The following is a 24561-nucleotide window of genomic DNA, read 5'->3' on the forward strand; positions in this document are numbered from 1 at the left end:
GGTGTCCCGCTGCCCGCGGAGCGGGCCGCGCCCCCACGCCTCGCCTCCCCTGCGGCCGCTTCCCTGACCCCGAAACCAGGAAGCGCGGGTAGACGGAAAGTTCAGCTTAAGGAAATAAAAGACGGGCCCGGGTTTGTTTTTATGGAAGCGTGACGGTAGCTTCGAGGAGGGGTCTCCCCTCTCTCCCAGGCCAGAGACAAAACGTGCCCGTGTTGATGGGGGATGCGTAACTTTGTGACGGCTCCCCTGACGGGTTGTTTTTCAGCGCTGGGAAACTGTTTCGTGACCGCGTCTGGTAACGCTTAATTGGTCAAGTCGTGTCAGGGAAGTGGTTTCATGTTTTTACAAGCATGGGTGTTGGAAAAGGTGGACTTTGAGGGTGTTTCTGGAGAAGGATGGGTGGAGCAGCTGATAAGGACTTGCTTCCTCTGTTTCCTTTGGCACCTCTCCTATTTATCTGGACTCTGCAGCTGCCTACATCAATACGTAGCTTTATTGACAAAGAATCTAACCCTAAATCTTTCACACGTTCTCAAAAAGTAACATCGCAGTATATGAAAACTTCAGTAGGTTGTACTTGGGGCTAAGCTGTGAGATAGAAGGCAAGCTGATTTGCATGGTCAGAAGTCATCCCGTTACTTATGTGATTAGGAGCAGTGTACACAACAGACTTTCCTGGTGACTTTTCCTTCATAAATTCTTGTAAGCTATCAAGGTATTTCAAACTTAATTATTGGCATACTTTTCGAGGCCTCTTTGTTTTCTGAACTAAACAGTGTTGGCACAGAATTAATTCAAAGTGATTCATTAACCAGTTGTGAGGGTTGTTTCCGCTGTTTAATTCTAGGCAGGCAAATATGCCTTAAAGTTAAAATCATAGTAAGCCTGTAAAGTACAGTCCTCTGGATATAGAGAAGCAAGTTCATAAAAGTGTATTTTAGTTTAGGTGTTCATGTTAATTTTTTTCTTTGAGAGAAGAATGGGCACCTTCAACATTTCTGGCACTAGGAAGCACACCTTACTAGCAGGTGACAGAAGCCCCATGTCTTTCGGTCTTTAGTAGTACAGGTGAATCTTTAAAGAAAGCTTAATAATGCTGAATAGAAATCTAGAAATTATGGCCAATACACATCTCCAAAATATCTTATGAAACTTTTTTGGTAAAAGTCTCAACATAATTATGAAAGATTTATTGTAACTCTATGTTGAATTAAAATTACTTTTTAATATTAGAATTTTCTGTTTTAACTGTGTTCACATTTCTAGAGTTTCTTAAGTACTGTAAATGTTTTTATTTACTGAAAACTAGAGTTCTGCATTTGCATGCTTTGCTTCTAGGCAAGCATTAATATCCGTGTGAAAAAGGGCAAGTTCATGATTCTTAAAGATGTTACTGAGAGAGCAGTGCAAATTGGAAACAACTAAAAAAAACCCAACAATTTACCTGTGTTTCATTTGTGTACAGTGCATCTTGTGCTCACTAATTTTACACAAATCTTGAAGCCAAGTTATACTTACCTGTAAAGTTGTTTAGTTTTAAGCCATATAGGTATTAAATAGTAATGAATTTGAAAATTCCATTGTTCTGCACTTTTAAAAAAAAATAATAAAATGTTCTTCTGTATGTTGAGACTAAGATTAGAATATTTTTACCGGATACCTGAGTTTGAACTCTTCTGAAAGAATTATGCAAGGCTTTGTGCCTGTATACTCTATTGTAATAGTCTTTAGATACTTTAAATATAAAGGTATATTGTAGATTAACAGAACCAATTGTAACTTTAGTTCACAGTTAAGTATGAATCACAAAACAACATTTTAAAATATTAAGGTACAACATAACTTGGATGGTTTATTTGAGGAGAAAGATTAGTGAAATCTCTTTGTTTCATTTGAAAAATTTATTTTCTTTTGTAGTTTCTACTGTTCTTAAAATTATGTAAAAGGAATGCAACCAAAAGCAATCACTACTGTTGCTGCACTAATGAAGTGTACTGCAATGTCTGTATTATGTTGCTTTATAACTGTCTGTATGGTTTATGGTTAAAACAGACAAATTACCAGCAATTTGGTCTAATAGGCCCTGAAACACGTTCTTGATCAGGTTTTGGTTTTAGATCACTTTTAGGGCTCTCTCAGAAGTTTTTCTTTCTTTGCTACCACTGAATAAATACGACCCTTATAAAACAAGTGGTCCAGTAGGTCAGTTTGAATACAGTTTCAATAGTGTGAGAAGGAAAATCCTTGCCTTTTTTTTTTTTTAGTAATTTTGGAAAGGTAGAATTTATCTCAAGTAGATACTGTATACTAGCAGGTAAGTTATACGTGCCTTGAATTTTAAGAATTCTTTTAAGAAAAAAAAAAGTGAATCAGCATTTTCCCCAATACCCTTGGAATTGCTTGGCTTAAGGGATCTACTCACTGGCTGTTGCTGTTAATAATTTTGACATCTATAAAGTGGTACTTAGTTTGGGCAGTACGATTTGCAGCTTTTAGTAGCATGCTTTGTTGCATGTGATGAAGATACATGCAGGTGTATTAAACAGTACTTTATTATCCATACATAATGATGTTCTTTGAGGAAGGGAAATAACTGATAGAACCTCTCCTCCTACCTGAGGGTCATTTGAAAAAATGAAAAAGGCAGGGTGGAAGGGGAATAGAAAGTATGGAAAAGAACTAATGAGACTCCCCAAAAGCTTGGATTTAACAAGAGTGATCATGCTTTGGCTAGGCTGATCAGATGCTGAATGTCAGTGCAAATCTACGATAAATTTTGTTTTCACTGGTACAACACACTCTTATGTTGCTAGGACTTCCAAGTTGTATCTTAATGACTTGTGCTGCTGGATATTGAACTACCTATTTCCCAGTGAGCAGGGGAGAAATTCTGGGTTTTTTCTGGACACATGGGGGAGTTGTGGGAAGGCATTTTATGAGCTATCAGCATCTGAGTGATGTAGTTTTCATCCTTGCTGTAAATTGAGAAGAATACTAGCCTTCATTAACATGACACTCAGCCTCCAGCATTTATCTGGGGTTTAAAATAAAAACATTACAAATTTTATATGGCTGGATGAGACAGTGTCTGGTAAAGGCAGCTGTCAGATGGTTGTTTCAGAAATGCCTGTGGTAATTAGAAGTAAATAAAATCAGGTGCTTAGTAACTTTGAAATACCATTGCCCAAAAGCCTAAGACTGCAGTTTATTTTTGCTTTTAAAAGGATCTAAAGGTTCAGTTATGCAGTATGGCAGAGACACCATAATGAGTTACTGCTGTCTGGCGGTCCTGCCCTGGCCATGTGTTTTGGGTTTGTGTGGTGGAGTTTTGGTAGCAGGGGAGGGGCTCCAGAGTGGCTGCTGTGAGAAGCTGCTAGAAGCTTCCATGGCACCAAGTCAGACCTGCCTCTGGCCAAGGCCGAGCCCATCAGCGGCAGCGCCTCTGCCGTAACATATTTAAGACGGGAAAACCTGCAGCGGAGAGGGGAGTGGAATGTGAGAGAAACCCCTATGCAGACAGCAAGGTCAGTGAAGAAGGAGGGGGAGGAGGTGCGCGATACCGCTGCAGCCCGTGGTGAAGTGACAGGCTGTCGTCCTGCAGCCCATGGAATAGCCCACGCTGGAGCAGGTGGATGCCCCGGAAGATGGCCATGACTCCCTGGGAAAGCCCATGCTGGAGCAATCTGTGCCTGAAGGACTGCAGTCCGCAGGAAGAACCCACGTGGAGCAGTTCGTGAAGAACTGCAGCCCGTGGGAAGGACCCGCATTGGAGAAGTTCATGGAGGGCTGTCTTCTGTGGGAGGGACCCCACGCTGGAGCAGGGGAAGAGTGTGAGGAGTCCTGCCCCTGAGGAGGAGGGAGCAGTAGAAGACAGCATGTGATGAACTGACCGCAAACCCCATTCCCTGTCCCCCTGCGCTGCTGGGGGCGAGGATTGGGAGTGGACTTGAGCCTGGGAAGGAGGGAGGGGTGGGGGAAAGATGTGTTAAGATTTGGGTTTACTTCCCATTATTCTTGTTTTGGTTTGATAGGTAGTAAATTCAGTTGATTTTGGTTTTTTCCCCAAGTCGAGTCTGGTTTTTTGCCTGTGACCATAATTGGTGAGTGATCCCTCCCTGTCCTTGTGTCGACCCCGAGCTTTCCTTTATATTTTCTCCTCCCCATCCCACCGGGGGGCAGGGGGAGGAGTGAGCGAGCAGCCTCCTGGTGCCTTTTTGCCTGGCTGGGCTTAAACCATGATACCATGCATTCCCACCGTCTCTTCCTTTACTGCCTCTTGTGTTTCATGCCATGGGGAGCCAATTCCACCTGCTTATTTAAACAAAAGAAATTAATCATTTCCTGCCAGACATGTAACTTCCATTGGTTTATTGTGCAGACCCAAGCCCAGTGGAGAGGAAGAGCTGGGACTCACGTGGGGTAGGGAGGAAGAGGGTAAAAAAAATATATATATGAGTGGACATCTCTGTACTGCTTACACTGGTGGTGCTGTACTGTTTAACTCTGCTCTAAATGTGAGTTTTCAGTGAAGGGAAATGATCCTGACTTTTTGATTACACACTTTTCTTTCATGAAAAAGTAACTTGACCAGAAGAGAAAGTATATTTTTCAGCTGAATCAGTTTTAGTGCCAGCACAAGGGAAGAATAGAAATGGAGTGGATGAAAGAGGGCAGCAGGACCTGCCCTTCTGCTGGCAGTTATGAAACTACAGCCTGAATAAATTCTTCAGTGAAATTCAAGTTGGGAGGTTATGGTAGGATTACTGGCTTTCAATACACTTAAGCACAGAAGTGCTAAATCTGAATGCTATGTACACTCTTTAATGTCCTATGTATAGGGAACATTTTTTGAGAAATAAACTCTACATTGAAAACAGCTTGAAGAAGTACATCTTGCTTTGATTATCTTAATTAAAATTATAATAATAATTCTCTTAAAGATGTTTATCGTATGCTGGTATTTCAAATCTGCAAATCAGTGATGACACTTGCAGTAAAAGGAGTTGTCTGGTAAGTTAGCCTGGCTGCTGAACAGTTTCTGATAGTCTATCAAGTCATATTCTGTGCTTTTTTTCCCCTATTATCAAGCTTCAGTTGTATTTGAACTATTTGCCTGTGTCATGCAAGTCTTAATCCGAGTGGTTTAATACAAACTTCACCTTTTAGAACAGTGCATGCTTGATTTATCCTCTTATGGGATGTTAAGTGTTGTCATCTTTTACCACAATTATATATAAACTTAATAGATGTTTATGTTTACAGTGGTAAACTTTCAGTACTGTTTATTACCAGTCTTCTTTATCTGCATGAAGCTAGCTTCTATAAGGATTTCCTCCATAATCTTCCCATATACTGAGGTTAGTCTGACCAGCCTATAGATCTCCAGACCACCCCCACCACCACCACCCCTTGAAGATGGGGATGACGTTTGTCTTCCAGTTGTCAGGAACCCCCCTCCATCACCATAACCTTTCAAAAAGGTGATAGAAAGCCTTGAAACGGCATCAGCCAGCTCCCTCGGCAGTCTTGGATGCATCCCATCTCATCCTGTGGACTTCTGTATATCCAGTTGGCTTAAGTGTTTGTTTCCTAGCTCCTCTGCTATGGGTACTGCTTCACTCCCACAGATTGGGAAGATTTTGTCTGGGGGGAGGGGGAGTCTTCATAGTCTTCTCTGGGAAAATAACCACGATAAATGAACTGAACAGCAAATCATTTAGCATAGACCACCAAACAATTGCTATGTATAGCTGCTCAAGGTGAACTAGGAGGCTTACAGATAAAATCCCATGGGTGATACATTTTATCCTTTGCATAAACTTAGAAGGTGAAAATGTATGCCTCAGACTCCCTGCCTGTCCAGTCGGATTTGTGTCTGTTCGAAATGACAACTGTAGATACTTTCTTTACAGCTCTCTAGGGATGCTGAAGAGCTGTAGACCCTCATACACAAAAATCTTTTATAGGGACTGTCACCTTGAGACATTTGCCTACATGCACTGCATAATTCTGTTTAAAGTCCTTCCTTGTATTTAGTTCTAAGCCCATGAGAATAAAGCTTCGTTGCTGGAGAGTTTTTGTCATAGGAAATGCCACATCTAGTTTAGCAAGTCCTTTGGTTGATGGCAACATGATACATGAACTTTGTAAAGCAGCTCCCTTAAACTGTATCTAGATCCTCATGGTTCAATGTTCCTTACTGCAGGCTCCTGATCATTTCCTTATTTGAAAAGATCTTTGTCTTGCAGTCTCTATTAAAAAAACCAAAAACTAGTTTTTCAGTGACAACAAAATAACAACAGTAGTTTGTCACAGAGATTGAGATCTGTGTGTGTGCACTACTCAGATTCTGTGACAGACGTCTTCCTTTTTCATGCAGAATCTTCTAATTACAAAAACTAGAGCTAGCAGTTGTACCTGCCTCATATACTTCAGTGAAGGCTTCTTTCCAGTTTAACAAACTTTTGCCCCGGGATCCTGTAAATTCTTGTGTTACCAAGGTTGAGTTACTTAGTAAGCTACCTTTGTGAAGAAGATAGCCACTTTTGATACGTAGCTGGTTTTATTAGAAGGAGATTGCGTATCAGTTGCAGACTTTGAACGCTGTAGGAATGTGAACTTTATAAGTGCTTCTGGAAGTGAAAGTAACCGTTAATTTTGAAGCCTTGATTTCAACCCTGTCTGAAGTCCCTTTTTAGAAAAGCTATGAAATAGCATATACTCTAGGTGATATGCAGCTGCTTTGGTTTAGCAAGAGGAGAGCAGCAAGAGTGTTTGTGTTAAGTGCTTACTATGAGAGTGCTTAAAACATAAGGAGTTTTTTAAGTTTTGGAGAAAGTGAAAAGAAATAGTGGTGTTTCCCTGTGTGATCACAGAAAGTGTATACATTTTGGTTAAGAAAAAGGATTTTTGCTTAAAACCCTCTCTGCTTTTGCTCCCAGAGAGAACAGTTATAAAGCTTTTTAATGTCAATTGTCCTTTGCTGTCTTGTCACAGTAATTAGCACTTAAAAACTATTCTTTGTGACTCAGTTGAGTGCAGTCTTTCAGCTTTCCACGTGGTCATGAGACCTGGATCAGGTGTGAGGTATTATTGGGTCTTCAGTAAGTTGTCATGCTTTAAAACTTTTTTTCTAGGTACCTGAAGCTGTTCAAGGAGTACCTTGCAATACTGAGAAGAAAATGGCCTATAACAATTTAAAGGCATGCATTATTAGAAGCCTCCTACCACAGAAAAGTTGAAGACTTGTTAAATAGGCTTGGGATTATGGAGCACAGAAGTTTACACATTCTGCAGCGTACTAACTCCTTAGTTTTGATAAAAGTTTTTGAAGTCAGTTATTAGTATCATATTCTAGATTTAGGTTCACTTGAAAAATAAAACTTTAGCTAAGTTTTAGCTTATATCAGTTAATTTTGAAGCTTGTTTTCTTTAATGTTGACACTTTGGGGTCACGTACCTGGAATTGGAAAGCATGTACCTATAGTCAGGCTAATGTATATTGAGCATCATTTTGATATAATGGGTAGACTCAGGCTGATCTTGTTTGGTTTATAGAAGCTCTTGGGCCATAGGAGGTGTTTCTGCTTCACTTTGTGGGATTATGTTGGAAGTGATTAGAGAAACATTAGACAGGGACAACATCCTTCATCCTCAAAATTCATCATGCTGGCTGCTGAAACTTTGGATTCGTCCTGTGCCTTATTGGGATTAGAATTCATGTAGACTTGCTTAAATCACACATTTTATAAATGTTTAAGACACCTAAGAGGCTTCTGGAAAGCTGGATGAGAATTGACTTATATTTTGAGACTTAAGAGTGAGAGGAAATTAGAATGAAATTTTGTTATTGGACTGTATTTGCAGTCAGTGATGAAGAGTCAACACTTGCAGAAGCCTACAGTACTGCAAGGAAATTTGATTGTGGTCTTATCTGTAGTAATACTTGAATTTTAAAAAAATATGGTGGTATCATCTTGTGCACATTGCTGCTAGATGCAAGCAATGCATTTGGAAGTATTAATTTACTTAGTCATCTTTTGTGTTGCTCATTGAGCTTATTGGTGATCAGACATTCTAATGCCTGAGAAATCTGTGGTATTAATTTAGAGAAGACCTCATGGCAATAAATACAGGGAAAGGTAAATTTGTAATTTTGCTTACAAAATTATATTCTTAATACAATAACAGGTTTTTTTCTTTGTGAAAATGTAACACTACTGAGGCAAAGCTTTGGGATACACTTGTCTCATTGGACCTCCCTGGATGTTGTCAGTATAGATATCTGAAGAAAAACATTACATGAAATCTCTGAGAATGCTCACATTTAGTTTGGTCTGAGGTTAAACTGATTATGAGATGTCCTGCTTTTTCCTTGTAGAGTTAAGAATTCTGGAGAAAATTGGAGATTTGACTTTCTATTTGATCTCGCAAATGCTGCACTTTGATATTTCTTCAGGAAAAATAAGAAGATAGCCCAAGTTGGGTTCTTGAAAAATCAAGCATAAACTGAATAATTTGTTCCCTTTCTTAAGGAGGAGGTTGAGGAAGGAGGGCTTCGAAGCTAAGTGAGGAGCCAGGAGCAATTGGGCAAACACTTGCATACACACAGTTAAGAACAACATACAGTGAAAAAACAGAACAGGGTGGGGGAAAAACATCCTTGAAGCAGAAACTGGTGCATAATGTTATATCATTGATTGTGGTTGCCTAACCTTCAGAATGTAGTAGTAAGTACTATGAAATGCAGTTCCTATGATATGGAAACAAATCTTACACTCTTCGTGAGGATATGTTTGAACATTACTGATTCAACCTCGAACTGGAAAACCAGCAACTTGCATGTTCTGTATTCTAATTTCATATTCTTAGTGTAGATAACATTGCTTTTGTATACCACAGCTTTCAATAGACAATTCAGGCTTTACATCAGGTCTGTCTTTTCATAAATGAAGTGGTTGACAGTTGAATTTCTGTGTCCTTTTTGTGAAAGATGATGTGTTACAGCTAGTAAAAATGATGATGATACGTTTACTGCGCTCAGTTTGTCTTTGTATCATCACATTGCGTCTCAGTGAACTAAAAAGATGGGGCCAACTTGTTTCAATAAAAAACATATAGTTCACTGAAACACCTTCTAAAGTTTTGGAATATGCTTTGTCAAAGGGCTCATGTAGGGAAGAACTTGTATGGAAATTTTTACTAAACATGGGCAGTGCTAAAACGTTCCTTCTACAGATAAATTTGGCAATATATTGCCGTCAGGCTGCTTAAAAGAAAACTTGACGTTTTGCATAATAACACTGTGAGAGATGGTGCTTACCTTTGAGTGATTTGATACACAAAGTAGTTTCTGTAATGAATAGTTGATCTTCAGAAATAGTTACTTCTATGGAGTTAAAAGAGAAAAGGATTGTATGTTTGTTGCATAAAGTGTATAGAGTACTGCAAGGCTTTGTTTCAAGCAGGGTGAATGTTTTTGTGCTAGCTACTGATAAAAGTTATATATCAAAACACACAGTTACTCCTTGGAGTTTTGAAATATTAAGCATCACTTAATCTTTAATCCTTTGCTGGCTTTAATGTTCAGTACATCGAGAAACATGACAGAGTTTGGGTCATATATAATCTGGCTTTGAAACCAGAACCACTGAAATGATCTCACTCTTCTTGACTGTAGATTCTACATATAGATACCTAAATTAATTCCTTATGATTGGATATTTTAAATAGAAACTGTTTAAAAACCTTTTTTCACTGTGTATGTAAAACATACTGTGTGTACTACCTCCATTGCAAACACACAGTGGTTTGTTCCAGAAGTTGCATTTGTTTTGTTTTGTTTTTTTTTCTATTTCTCCACATTATTTTCTACTGTTGGAACTTCTGTGTTTTTTGGTCTCTGATTACAGTTACTGAATTACTTCATCTTAATAATTCTTCCCACAGCATCTGTGTTTACTTTTGGCAGGTAGATGAAATATTTTTCATGCATAGTGTTCTAGTGCTGGCATTTGATATAGAAGCGTGGTGAGACTTAGGAAGAGTATCAATGTTGAATGTGCAGAGGGAGGGGATGGAGACCTTGGTGGTGGTCAGGATATGAAAATATGCTTCTCGTGAAATACATGCTGTACTGTCAATTTATTGTGCATACATTTCTATGATTGCTTGGGATATATTAAATAATAAGAAGGTGAATCCTGACTGGAAACTGTGTACTTATTTGGAAGAAGTGACTAAAATCTGAATTAACCAAATGTCTGTAATGCATATAGTGGTTCCTTGTCTGGGGAAAAATAATGCTATGGCAACTTCTTTACTGTTTCGGTTCTTACAATTGCTGGCCTGTTGGCTGTTTGGTAGGCGAAGGTACATCTCAGCAGTATATCTGACAGGTGTCTGGGCAGCACAAGGAGTTTTCTATCCTGTTACTGACCTACTAATGCTAACCTTGGAGTGAAAAATACTGTGTTATAGTAAAATGTCTAATGTCTAGTGTAAATACGGAGCTGATATGGTTGTCCTCTCTATGCATATTAGATCTATGAGGAGCTCTTAAATGCTAGTGCCTCTGGTCAGTTCTGCATGTCCCTTCCTCCATCAGGATGGGAGGACCAAAATCTTTCTCTGTTTTCTGTCATGCACTCTTAATGTGGGTCAGAAAAATTGCCTTAGAAGGAAGTGTCCAAAATAGACTGAACTGAATCTATGTCTTTGGAGATACATCTTTAATAAACTTTTTCCATATGATAGAACTTTCCATGTGATACAGAATGTGTTGCTAGGTGGCATGATTTGCTCTTAATTTTTCTGGATGTTTGGCATGTGAATTATAAACATTCTGAGCAGATACTTCGGTGTCATGAGTGCAGAGTGAAGCTGGAAGTACAATTTTTCTAGGGAACTAAAAGAAAGATGTGCAACTGTTGGGCTTTTTGTGTTTGGATCAGGAGTGTGTTTCTGAAACATCTCTGAAGCATTGTCCCACACAATGATGTGGTTTGTATTGTGGAGTAGTTTTGGAGTAAATGAACTATACTCAAACTGAACCTTCCAAGGTCCATCTAATGCACTCTTAACAGCAAGTGCACATTCAGTCTGTGGCATTAGAGTAGAATGAAACTGAAGCATACAACGGAGAAGAAAGAAAGATAAAATGCATATAATGTGGAAGTTGGGTCCTCATCACCAACTGTTTTGCACCACAGATCTGCCATACCTGGTAGTGTGGTTGTAACCTTAGTAATTTCTCAGACATGCTAAACCTTACTTTCTTCTGTTTTCAGGCCAGTATGGAGATCCTCTAAATAAGTACATTAGACATTATGAAGGATTGTCTTACAATGTGGATTTGTTACACCAAAAACACCAGCGTGCCAAAAGAGCAGTATCGCACGAAGATCAGTTCTTGCACCTAGATTTTCATGCTCATGGAAGGTTAGTGATATTTTAAAAGGTATTTGCTTTAAATATTTTATTCATATATGTGTTTTAATTATAGTGAAATGTACATGGTGAAATAGTCATCAAACTAATGTTAGCTAGAATACACTAAAATGCAGTGCTTATGGTTTCTATGAAGTATTTGCTCTGATGTCCAGTACGAGTGTGAAATTGTTGCTTGTAATCACTCATATGTACTTCTGGTGATAACTATTAATGTGCTTTGAAGCTTAAACAATGGAATCATACTGGGAACAGAATGGTAGTTGATTCTGAGTTTATAATGCAGCTTTGGCACCTTTTTTTTACAATAAATTATGCCAAACTGCCTGAAAAGATTTGAGAAAAAAGTAAATTTCAGACTGCGTTTGAAACTACAAAATAGGCCAAAAAAGTCTTCTGTTTCATGTGTAATGGTGTCATCTGTTTTCTGTGCTGTTGTGGAATTTAGCAATTATTTGACATGGGGAAAACATAATTGCTGTTGCTTTGCCTTGCATTTAATATGTAGTTGTAAGATCCGGTACAAAAGTTAGATATTCAGTGTGAGCAACTGAAATATAATTTGTAGGTTTCACCTAGGAAGAGCTCTTTGTACTTTTAAAATTGCCTGCTTTTTGTATAACCAAGGAGAAACAGGAAGAAAGTTAAAATTTGCGTCTGTGTCTTTGTTTCTTTGACTCCCTCCTTTCCAGCACCACTGCCTTAATATATTTTGGGAATATGTAATGCCCTTGTTTTTCTAATTATCTCAGTTACAATTTTAAGTAATTAGAACTTGATAAATAATTGCTAGCCATATGTAGAAACATAGGAAGTTTGGCAGAGCGAAGGTAAAACCAGGTCTTCTGAATCTGTGTTTGGAATACTGGTTTATAAGTAAGCATTCTACTTCTGTGCCAGCTTGTAATTTCTTCAGGGAGTTGAGTGTTGCTACTGGAGGTGTATGGTGTAATGACTGAATTTCAGTGCATGCTCCCAAAAGGTTAGCATTAGGGTTGTATTTGTAACTGCTGTAGAACTGCAACCCAAATCCTGAATTTGAAGTCCTGTCCTTACATTTTGGGTGTAATTTTTAGTCCAGGGAATTTTATTATTTAAAGAAGAGTCATATTGCTGCTGTCTCTGCTGTAGCTTCACAGGCAATCTCTAGTCCTTGCTGTTAAATTGTTCTAATAAACAAGACTGCAGAGTAGAATGTTTCAGAAGCTCCTCATACTGTAAACCTTTCCACTTTTAAATCTCCAACAAGGTTGCAAGACAGTGAAGTTTAGTTTCAGTCTAATGCTGCCACTCTTAAGCTGCAGGCTGATGGTTAATTAAGGCTTACCAAAGTGTGTGGTGCTGCAGAGAGGAACAGGCCTGACCACATTCCCAGTATTATCTTTGTGCTAGCACTAGTATTCTTAAGACCATGCAAGGAATAGGATCTGGGAACTGATCCAGCTGAAAATTACTTGGCAGAAAAAGCAATCAGCATGACTTGAAGGGTTGATGGAGGGAGGATGAGACCATTCTTTCTGGGAGCAGTCCACATTTCAGTCCACTTGAGCAGGTTCATCTTGTCATTGATAAAGATCCCATAATACTCCTCTGTAAAATAGAGCTCTTAGCTTAGCCTGTGCATTCTATCTGTGTTAATAAGGTGGGCTGAAAAGCATTACCGTATGAAAATGTTAACCATACTGACAATGAGGTCTAAAAAAGATTTCCTCTCTTACTTCATGGATCTCAGTCACACCAAACCTTAGACAAACAGGTTTATAAAGGTTTTGATAACAGCTACTATTACTCACAAAGGAAAGTGTTGGTGTTTGTACGTGGAATTGATTCTAAATCCCTATGCTCTGAGGCACAAATCCATTGTTAACTGAGGAGGCTGAATGGAAACTTCCTATAAGGTCAAACCAGTCCATAATTTAGGATTTTGGTGGTTTCCTGTGACACATCTAACACTTCCTGCCAAAGAGAGGGTAGCTGACAGGCTGTAAATTTAGTCCACAAATTCCCATTAATCCGTCTGAGTGTGTTCTTACAACATATTTTCATTTTTCTTTAAATATGAATTAGGAAGGATCAAGTGAATTGTGTTTTACTTCATACAGTGTATTTAGTAGCTTTGAAGGTGTGTAGCAGTTTGGAAAACTGTTGTATTGGCTTTGTGTGGCAAGGTTTTGATAGCGGGGGGTGTTACAGGGGTGGCTTCTGTAAGAAGCTGCTGAAAGCTTCCCCTGTGTCCGACAGAGCCAATACCAGCCGGCTCTAAGATGGACCCACCGCCGGCCAAGGCCGAGCCCATCAGCGATAGTGGTAACGCCTCTGTGATAACATTTTTAAGAAGGAAAAAAAAGTTGGGACAGACAGAAACGGCAGCCGGGGAGAGGAGTGAGAACATGTAAGAGAAACAACCCTGCAGACACCAAGGTCAGTGAAGAAGGAGGGGGAGGAGGTGCTCCAGGCGCCGGAGCAGAGATTCCCCTGCAGCCCGTGGTGAAGACCATGGTGAGGCAGGCTGTCCCCCTGCAGCCCAGGGAGGTCCACAGTGGAGCAGATCTCCACCTGCAGCCCAGGGAGGACCCCATGCTGGAGCAGGTGGGTTCCTGAAGGAGGCTGTGACCCCATGGGAAGCCCATGCTGGAGCAGGCTCCTGGCAGGACCTGCAGGTCTGTGGAGAGAGGAGTCCATGGAGCAGGTTTTCTGGCAGGACTTTTGACCCTGTGGGGGACCCACGCTGGAGCAGTGTGCTCCTGAAGGACTGCACACCGTGAAAAGGACCCACGCTGGAGCAGTTCGTGAAGAACTGCAGCCTGTAGGAAGGACCCACATTGGAGAAGTTCGTGGAGGACTGTCTCCTGTGGGAGGGACCCCACACTGGAGCAGGGGAAGAGTGTGAGGAGTCCTGCCCCTGAGGAGGATGAAGTGGCAGAAAATAGCGTGTGACGAACTGACCATAAACCCCATTCCCCGTCCCTCTGTGCCGCTGGGGGGGTTGGTAGAGAATCTGGGAGTGAAGCTGTGCCCAGGAAGAAGGGAGGGGTGGAGGGAAGGTGTTTTGAGATTTGGTTTTATTTCTTATTACCCTACTCCTGTTGATTTGTAATAAATTGAGTTAATTTTCCCCAAGCTGAGTCTGTTTTGCCCATGATGGTAATTGGTGAGTGATCTGTCCTGTGGTTATCTTGACCCACAAGCTCTTTGTTATATTTTCTCTTCCCTGTCCAGCTGAGGAGGGGGAGTGATAGAACAGCTTTGGTGGGCATCTGGCATCCTTTTTGTAGTTGTAGCTAGTTTATTGTGAATAGTTATAAGTGATGTATGTCATGGCAACATTAAAACCTTCCTATCAAATATTCTAATTACTGTGTGCTAAGGTAGGAAAAAAAGCTTTTGCAAAATCCTTAAACCATTTAGATTTAGCCCATGGACTATTACAGTGCTGTTTTATTTAAATATGGTGATGAAACTTACAGGCTTTCGGTAAACATGAGGTTTGAGATTCTGAAAATTTAAACCTGTTTTTTTGAATGGCCTTATACCAAATGGTTAGTTAAGACTTTGTCCAGGTGTAGTGGTTTATTGGCATACAGCTGTCTGACTTGCATCTCCTTAACTTAATAAAGATACTAAACAGCTGCTACTTATGGGTACTGAAATGATAACCTTCTGTTTTGAGTTGGCTTCTGATGAAATGGCTATCTTCTGTAGCCAAGAAACAATGGAAGAGCTGTCCCAATAATTACTGCTGTTGCCTGCTGGAAACTGCAAATGAAGCTAGCTGGACCACAACAGTTCTTATGCTGTATCTCTGGTACCAGTCTGAACTTTATAAACTTAATCTTTTCTTTTGTGCCAGAGGAAGCACCTGTTGGTCACATGGCCAGTCAAGATGGGAAGTGATTTGGCTGGTTATTTTTCAGCCAGATTAATTTGTCATTCAATTCAGTATATAAGCTGTAAGAAGAAAGGGTACAGAAATAAGCAGAAGTGGTGAGAGGGAAGATGCAATACTACCCTTTTCAGTGGCAGTGCTGACATACACCAGATTAGCATTCATCAAATTTAGTTTCATTGTCCAGAAAATGGCTGGCAGCTACAAGTATTTTATGACTGTGTAAGTAGCATCTGTTCTTTTCAGTAGACTGTTTGGATTTAAGAACTGTATTTCATAGTAGCCTCTTGTTGAAAAAGGATAAAATAAAAATTAAATATTATATATTTATACTAAGCTAAAGTGACCATTTAACCATGGGCTAATAACAGTTTAATAATGAAATAGATGCTGTTATGACCGAATTAAACCCAAAGCTACCTATTTTTCACACCAGGCTCAGTAGTTCTACAAATGGGTGTATAAGGTTCCATCATTGAAAAACCCTGCCTTCTTTAACCTTGCTCTGAAAGTTAAATGCTACACAGTAGCATTAAGAAGAGAAATTTTTCAAAACTTTTTTGTTGGGTAATCTAAAATACAACTCGTTATGGCAGATGTAGTGAATTAAACCAAACCAGCCACTATTCAATGCTGAAACACTAGCTTAATAGGGCAGTTAAAATTGCTGAAACTAAGCTATGGATACCTATTAATTCTTTTGAATCATAAACTGTGTGGTTTAGATGAGTTGACATTATTGTTTCACCAGTGGTGCAAAATGTGCCCATTTCTAAAATGCTTCAAATGGGAAGGAATATGAAGTTTTAAAACAATCCTGGTTATGTATCATAGCTGTTCCACCTGCCAGTTTATATTGAGTGTTTTAGAGTCCATACAAAGATAATGAATGCACAGTCTTAGTATTAACCAACTAAGTTCCTGGTATAAAGTAGCTTTTGAACCCACTCCAGAACCCTCCCCAGGCAACTCCCCCCCCCCCCAAAAAAAAAAACAACCAAAAAAACCCACAAAATGAAATACATGGCATGATGCATAGAAGAGCAATGCCTTTGGCACCAGCTTAAGATACAGTGAAGGAGTTTAATATAGCATAACTTTCTTTTGCATGTTAAGGTAATGTCAGTAGTTTTGAAAATGAAGTTGGGACATCACCCAAACTGACATTGTATTTTATACCCAGTTTTGACTTAGTCACAAAATGTGTACTTGCACTTGTTCACTTACTGAACACAACCCTTCCCATGCAGAGAAGCTGGAAAGTTTTCTTTACTTTTTCAGTATAAACATTTGCAATATATTAATCATAGAACATCCTGAACTGAATTCCTATCAACTGTAGAATGTCAGAAGTATCCTAGATACTTCATTCATAGTGATTTCATTTTGAGGATAGAGCTTGAAAAACTTGTCTGATGCTCTCTGAACTATACCTTTTTACCTAATTCCTGAGACCCTGATGCGTTCAGGAGTAGAGGATCTACATCTGTGTAGTGTTTAACTGTACTGCCAGTCAACTTTTTACTTAGTGCATTCCTAATAACTTATGCTTTCTAGTTTTTTCTTAATTTGTCCTGTTAATCACCTGTCCACACCCACTTCCACTCTTTCTCTTGGATTAGTTGATGACTCTTGCTTGGGAAAGTTGCCTACACAGCTTGAGTGAACAGTTGAATTTTCAAGTGGTGCTTGGAACACATGGTAACACCTGCTTATTACTAAGTTACAGATACGTTGAGAACTTTCAGATGTTTTGCAATTTAGCTATAATGTTCCTTAGATTTTTACCTAAAATTTTATCTAAAAAAAAAAAAATACTGCGAGTTAAGTTCAGACATGTTTGTTGGAATATATGATCTTTGCATGATCCTTATAATAGGAAAACTGTTATAGAAATGCTTGCAACATCACTTCTTTGTAAGCCATACAAATAAAAAGACCTTTCATATGGTTATACTTGTGAATGTTAAAGCATTCACTTGTTGAATATTGGTAGGTTGTTCTATAAAATCTGTGATAGTTTAAAAATATGGGCTTCACCAATAAAAATGTTTCTTTGTGTTTTAATTTGGGCTTACAAGTCATGGCTGCTAAGTTCAGATTCTTTTAGCCCAGCATATTCAAATCTTAAAAACTAGCTCAATATAGGGTTAAAATTGTTTATATATTAGAATATTATTTCAGTTGGTGCAATTAGAGTAACCAATTCTTCAGTCTCCACCACCTTATACAGTTCATCTGGACTCAAAAGTACTTCTACTGTGCTCCAATATGCTCCAATACTGTTATATCGTATTTTCAGATCAGTCTGTATAAATGCTTGTCGAGGTTTGGATTATGACAGAAACCTGAATACCTTCTAACTAATGATGAAACACAAGCTTTGCTTCCACTGCATTAAAAATCAGTGATACTGGTCATTTGTAGTGATCCTTCATGACCATTAGACATTTTTCCATCTCTTGTTACTCACCAGAATGTTCTTGCCTACTGTTCTGCGTCACTACAAGGACATACCCCTATGTATCCAAAAGAGCATGCATCCAGCTCTGCTCTGTAACTTCAGAACTGCAACAATAGGTGGGTTTTGGAGGGAGTTTAGAAAAATGTTATTATCCTATCCTTCTTGGGTTTGTATAGGGTGGGAAGGAGTGAAAAGAATTCTTGTCTTTGTGGTTCTATATAAAAAGGCTAATAGTATGCATGTGTCTAATGTGGCAAGTCCAGTGGGCACCAAGATTTGGCCATTATTACTTCAAATAACTTGACAGCTAAAGTGTCTATCAGTGCTTTCAAAAGTTACACTGAGTGCCAGGAGTCAGGAAGATGCTGTAAGGCAAGCTTCCACTTGAGATTGTTTTGCCTGATTATGTCAAAGTGCTGAGAGTAGCATTTGATCAATAAGTAGCTGGAAAAAACTGCATCAGTCTCACTATTGCTGCTAGTAGGGTACTCCTGCATGTTACTGCATGTAACCTTTTTTTTCCCTGTAGTTAATGAGCAAATTTTCTACAATGTCTTTATTAAGAAAACACTGTGTAAAGCTATAATATATTGCAGAGTGACCATGCAATTCAGCTGCTAGGTAAAAATGCTTTAACTGTCACCCAGTTTGGAATAAAGTTCAATAAATGATGGGTTCTTAAATATTCTACTACCTTTTACAGTGTTTTGCATTGAGCAAAGGAACTTTTATAACAATGAGAGCTTGCATATTGTGAAATCGTGTGGCTTTGGGTCTCAATCTGTGCTCACTGCACCATTTGGCAAGGCGTATTTGTGAAGCAGTATTTGCTGATTGGCTTTAATACTGCTTTGCTATGCAGGTACCTTTTTCAGAATTATTTTCAACAGCTATCAGTCATAAATTGAGCTTTCTGGTACAGTCATGAATGGCAAGAGTGGACCACAACATTTCAGAGTTCTTAAGTATGAGGTTTTTTTATTTTTGGTTCTATAGTAACCTGTAATTCTTTGTATTGCCTTCATTATTCAGAGCTGTTAAATGTTTGTGTTTAAATAGATAGTTGTTGACTGTATTTGAATAGGTAATGCAAATGAAGGAGGCTACCTGCACAGAAATCATATTTGATATGTTGAGTTTCAAAGGTGACATTCTGAGCATGCTGCCATGCTGTCTGAGATGGACTGAAGTAACGGAGCTAGTTACTCTTGGATTAAAGAGGACTTTATATTGTCACCTTCTGTTTTTTATTAAACACTAGATACTCTTTTTATGGCATTTAATTTATATTTAAGTACTTCGTAACTGTGCATACAACATAGTACTCAATTCATGAAATGGCTTTGTCTTCCACATTCTGTGAGTCTGTCAGAATCTAAAGCAGATTTGCTATTACTGGACTAATCTGAAAATTTGTTGTGTCTGTTTTTCAGTTCAATGTGCACCCTCCTAAACAGACTAACTTAAATAGCTTGTTTTAGTGGTCATAAAATAGGACTAACTGGTTGGCTTCTGTGAGACTTAAGTGAATTATTTCCATGAATTTTACTAAGTGAATTTTTTGCAAGGTTCACTTACTACAGCTCATTTTAGGCTGTCCTGAATTTAAAGAGGAAAAACCAAAACTCTTTAGTTCTTAGTGTATTCTTTTCAGCTTTATTCGGTGCTTTGTGACCATTCTTCAATTATCCCCTGTCTATTGTACCTTTTAAGTTATATACCTTAACAAATAACTTGCCAGGCAAGAGGCCCGTGAATCGGGTCTTGCTTTCTACACCTGTTTTGTCAGAAAAAACCCAAACCACCCTATGTTGGTGCTTGTAGGTAAAGCAATTTTATCTTGCAGAGAATTGGGAAGCAGGTACCTGAGTTCTTACTTGTTTTTTAAATTCAATTAATCTAAAAAATATTTTAGAGGCTGAATCTGTGGGTTAAATGTCCTGCATTTTATGGGTTTAAATGCAGTGAGCTGGAATATGCATAGCCCTCAGGAAAAAGGCATTTAGTGTTTCACTTGGGTTTGTCTAGGAAATGCCTGGTACAGTAGCATCGGACTGGTGAGACTGCCCAGCTGAGGCACAGGGTTTCCCAGCTGTACTGCTAAAATTAGTATTAATACTTTAGAACTTTACTCCTTGGCCAACAAACTTTAGTAGACATAGCCATGTTCTCAAAAATCCATGTTCTTAAAATGAAAAGTAGTAGGCTTAAATGAAAGTACTTAAGCTATGTGCTTCGTATGTGCTTATATTATCAGCTAGCAGATTTCTTTTCTTTGTATGTCTTTGTTTCACTGAGAAAGTTTCTTCCTAAACTAGTTAGTTTGAATTCATGTAGTAACTTTGATGCCTTGTGATTTTATTCTAGTACATCTTTACCTGTTTTCTTGTTTTGATCTCATGTTTTTGAATTATGTTAGAACGTGGCACTGCATATAAATATTTAACTTTATGTAAATACAAATGGGATGGTTATTTTGCATAAACAGGAAACCAAGTGACAGAATTGGTACTTAACTTCCCATAGAAGCTTTACTGAAAGGAAAAAAAAAAAATCAACCCTGGGTAAAGACTATTCTGCTTTTAAAATCTGTATACCATACTCTTCAGGACAGAGAGATACTTGACTGACCTTCTTAAAGTGTAAATTAGCCAACATGTAGCTACTTGTAATCCTACTTGGATGATTTCTGTTATTTGAGCTAGTTTATGTGTTTGCAGCTATGTATATCAAGAGTAATCAGTGGCAAATTGTTTAGGATGAAGGCTGCATCCTCAGTTGTGTTCTTCTAGAATAACAAGTTTAGCAAGTCTGGCTTCTGAAGGTCAGGAAAGAAATCTCTGAACAATCACAAGTGCCACCCTAGAGGTGTCGATGGAAAACAAACATAAACTGCAAATATTCTAGCTGGGATTGCTGAGCATTGCAATGCTGTAGAGGTTGTTTTTTAGATAAATACTTAACAGAGGATGGTACCCTCTATCTGCATCTAGGTGGGTAATAGAATGATAAACCTGGAGACCCTATCGTGCTGTTTCAAAGATGTTTTTTTTAGTGTCAGTAGCAGGACCATGGGAATTGAAGAAATATGTTATGGTGGGTTTAATACAAAGTGAAAACAGTGTAAAAAATAATAATGTCCGTAACTGTGATGGTTCTGTAGACTTAGCTTGTGAGTAGTTTAAACCCATCATTAAGTTGTTAAGCTGTCTTCTATTTAATATAGTTCAGGGTTGGAGTGAATCTGACTGTGGGAAGTGAGTTTAGATTTTGGGATACCTCATGTGGAAGCAGTTAGAAAGAAGGGCTCAAATTATTCTCCCCTTCCATTTTTCAGAAAAGAGAGTCTTTGCCTTCTTAAATGGAAGAAGTAAGGATAAAAGACTTGCACCTCAAGCAGAGTGGTGTCGTGGTTTACCCCCAGCCAGCAACTAAGCACCACGCAGCCGCTCACTAACTCCCCCCCATCCAGTGGGATGGGGGAGAAAATCGGGAAAAAGAAGTAAAACTCCTGGGTTGAGATAAGAACAGTTTAATAGAACAGAAAAGAAGAAACTAATAATGATAATGATAACACTAATAAAATGACAACAGTAGTAATAAAAGGATTGGAATGTACAAATGATGCGCAGGGCAATTGCTCACCACCCGCCGACCAACACCCAGCCAGTCCCCGAGCGGTGATTCCCTGTCCCCACTTCCCAGTTCCTAAACTAGATGGGATGTCACATGGTATGGAATACACTGTTGGCCAGTTTGGGTCAGGTGCCCTGGTTGTGTCCTGTGCCAACTTCTTGTGCCCTGGCTGGGCATGAGAAGCTGAAAAATCCTTGACTATAGTCTAAACACTACTGAGCAATAATGGAAAACATCAGTGTTATCAACATTCTTCGCATAGTGAACTCAAAACATAGCACTGTACCAGCTACTAGAAAGATAGTTAACTCTATCCCAGCTGAAACCAGGACAAGTGGTATCTTCTAGATCCTGACTTGTGAGGAGGCTCATGGAGGCACAGGTGCAAAGATTTTTCTGGTTCCTTCTAAGAGGAGTATGAACCTAAATGGACTCTCCCTGTACTGGAGTCATGTTCCATACTGCTGCCAACCCATCACCTTCTGTTTCCTTTTCCCAGCTGCTTCCTCCAGCTGTGGAGTAACTCCTCCGTCTCCTTTTTCCCTTTTTTAATTTTTTTTTTTGTACAGTCTTCTCTGGTCACTGAGTGATTCTGCCTGCTCAGCCTGCCATTGGTTACAGCAGTTTGGCTGAGGAAAGGTAGGAAAGGGAAAGCACCAAGTGCCCTTTTGCATGCCACTGATAGTAGCTCTTTCTGCCAGTTTTGGAAAAGTCTGTAGGCTTCCTATCGGTGTCCCAATATATTGGACATTCAATCATGGCAAAATCACTGATCTTAGAAGGTAACACATACTAGAAAGAAACAGAATAATATATTAGGCATTAACTCTTACATGTACACCTTTATGTTCATTTTACCAAGTGCTGTTAGTATATACACAACTTCTTTTTTTTTTTTTAAGTACTTGCTCTGTGATTAGAGCGTAGGATTGACATAACTCAAGCCCATGGGAAACTACAGGGTTTTAACTAAGTGTGGTGCTCTCAACTATTTTTTTTCTTTAATTATCACTGAGTTGCTATGTTACATACTTGCAAATCTGACATAGTCTCCCTGAGGTAAGCTAAAGTGAAGTAAAAACCTACCTCTTGATAGTCTTTAGGGTACTGCCATTAATGAATAAGATGTAGTTTATTATTAAAGCAGATTATATAACAATATAAACACTTTTACCAAAAACTCTGTCTTCAACTAAACGAGCAACCATATAGTAACCAAGTAGTGGCCTGTTACCATATCAGTTTTCAGATACATGTAAGACAGAAGCAGTAACAAATAAGCAAGGTCAAAACTTGGTCTTAATTGATTTAATTCTGTTCTAGAGACCACTACTGCTGGGAAGTGTCTTACGCAAGGTATTAAGTGTGTAAATAAAAGTAGTATTATTTTTCTGGAAATAGTCTTCTGCCTGGTATGTAGCTAGGCTAGGGAATAGCTTACTTTACATTGATATAGGTGCTGGCACAGAGAACTTGATGCATGCTGTAGAGGTGGTAATTACTAAAAGGCTTATTTGAAGTTTCTTATGTCTTCCATTGTGGCTAGTTTTAGAAACCATATTCAGGACTGAAACGGACAAATTTGCTGAACTTCTCGGGAATCTCCTGTCCCTGGAAGAATTCATGAAGTTACTGGATTTAAGCCAAGAAAGAAGACTGAGGTGCATTCTCTTCCACATCATAGAAGTGACTAGCTTATATTCCTTTCAAGAAAGGGGAAGAAATACTAGCTTGGAAGAAATTTAGAGTAAACGTTAGGAGAACTTCTATATTGGGTGAGATAGTGAAATGGATTTTGTAGGGTCTTTGGAAGTTTCTTACTGAGAAATTAGGGTGTTGAACTGGATTTTTTTGGGGGGTCCCTGCCAACTATCCATTTGTTTGAATCAGTCATTACAAATGCCACCTATGAACTGGCATCTTTTCAGTGCAGTTAATTTAATCAACACTTGTAAGTAGTACATTAAGATGTCTCTGCATAGCCATAAAAAAGGAATTTACTTTCTCTACTGCAGGTTTCATGTAATACATGGGGTTTTATGATTACCATTGTTTAAAATTTGGTGATTTGTTAAAGTTGTTAATTCTTGGAATTAGAGACAAATAGATGCTTGTTTACCCCCACCCTACCCCCCAAGTTGCCTCTCTTTCCACCTCTCTTTTTTGCTGGGGAAGAACTAAAGGAAGATTTGTCACTTCATTTTTCATTATTAAAAGGGTGAACAGTCCAGTCGGATAATCCTGTTCCCACCAAGCATGTTTGAATGACCAAGAAAAGACTTGTTTAAAAATAGCTGTGAGACTATCAGGTTATCTAAAAGTTTAACTAAATTAAGAAATCAAATGGTCAGAGAATTGTTATTGTCAAATACAGCTGCATTATTTTCTGTTTGGAATAGTTCTCTAATCCTGCAAATAGAGCTAATTTTATTAATAAATAGATAATAACAGCATGGATTAGAATTTGTAGTGTTAGTTATGTACCAATGCAGAAAGTAGGAAGAGGGGGGAAATGAAAGGAGAATAAATAGAGGCGTCTTAATTTTAAAACTAGTGAAAGTTTTTGTTTGGTACATACAACTTCTAACAGTCCACTTTGAAGTGACAGATAGGCTAATACTGATGAAAAGGCATCACGCCCTAAAGGAAAAACCATTCCCCGCTTTGATAGACTATACTGAGCTTCCCCTTGCCCCTCCAAAAGCATATTCCTGGAGTGCAGGCCATCTAGGCAAAACTCAAAACTGACCCTAAAGCATGATTAGGTGATAGTCAACAATGGTAGACCAGAAGTGCGATGCTGAATGTCATGCTAATTTGTAAGGATGAGAACGTAGATGACTTGGCAAGTGAGGAAGGGATACCTTGGATGGCTTCACAGTTGAGGCCTAGGGCTAGTTCATCTATCTACTTGGTGTTATTTTAGGCTAAACTTGATAAATTACTTTCATTCTGAGGTAAAGTCCTTTCCCCCCACCCCAACATATATGAGTATATGACAAGCCCTGCATCATCTAACATAGTGTACTTCAAAACGATAAAGAAATTGCTGATGCAGTTGAGTGTTACAGATAATTGCTCCTCAATTTTATTTGAAACTTACATGAATACAACCAGAAAAATCTAA

The 24561-nt window shown here is 38.8% G+C and overlaps 1 protein-coding gene across 1 annotated transcript in view; it reads left to right on the forward strand.

Annotated features, from left to right (window-relative positions):
* Positions 1–222: 222 nt before the first annotated feature.
* The window catches only part of ADAM10 (ADAM metallopeptidase domain 10), a 56299-nt gene continuing 31960 nt past the window's right edge, over positions 223–24561 (forward strand). The window contains exons 1-2 of the mRNA XM_010572272.1: positions 223–295; positions 11289–11439. Coding sequence (XP_010570574.1) covers positions 223–295; positions 11289–11439 — 224 coding nt within the window. The remainder of the gene's footprint in view (positions 296–11288; positions 11440–24561) is intronic.

This window comes from Haliaeetus leucocephalus, unplaced genomic scaffold (assembly GCF_000737465.1).
Source record: "Haliaeetus leucocephalus isolate CR32 unplaced genomic scaffold, Haliaeetus_leucocephalus-4.0 Scaffold339, whole genome shotgun sequence".
Lineage (NCBI taxonomy): Eukaryota > Metazoa > Chordata > Aves > Accipitriformes > Accipitridae > Haliaeetus > Haliaeetus leucocephalus.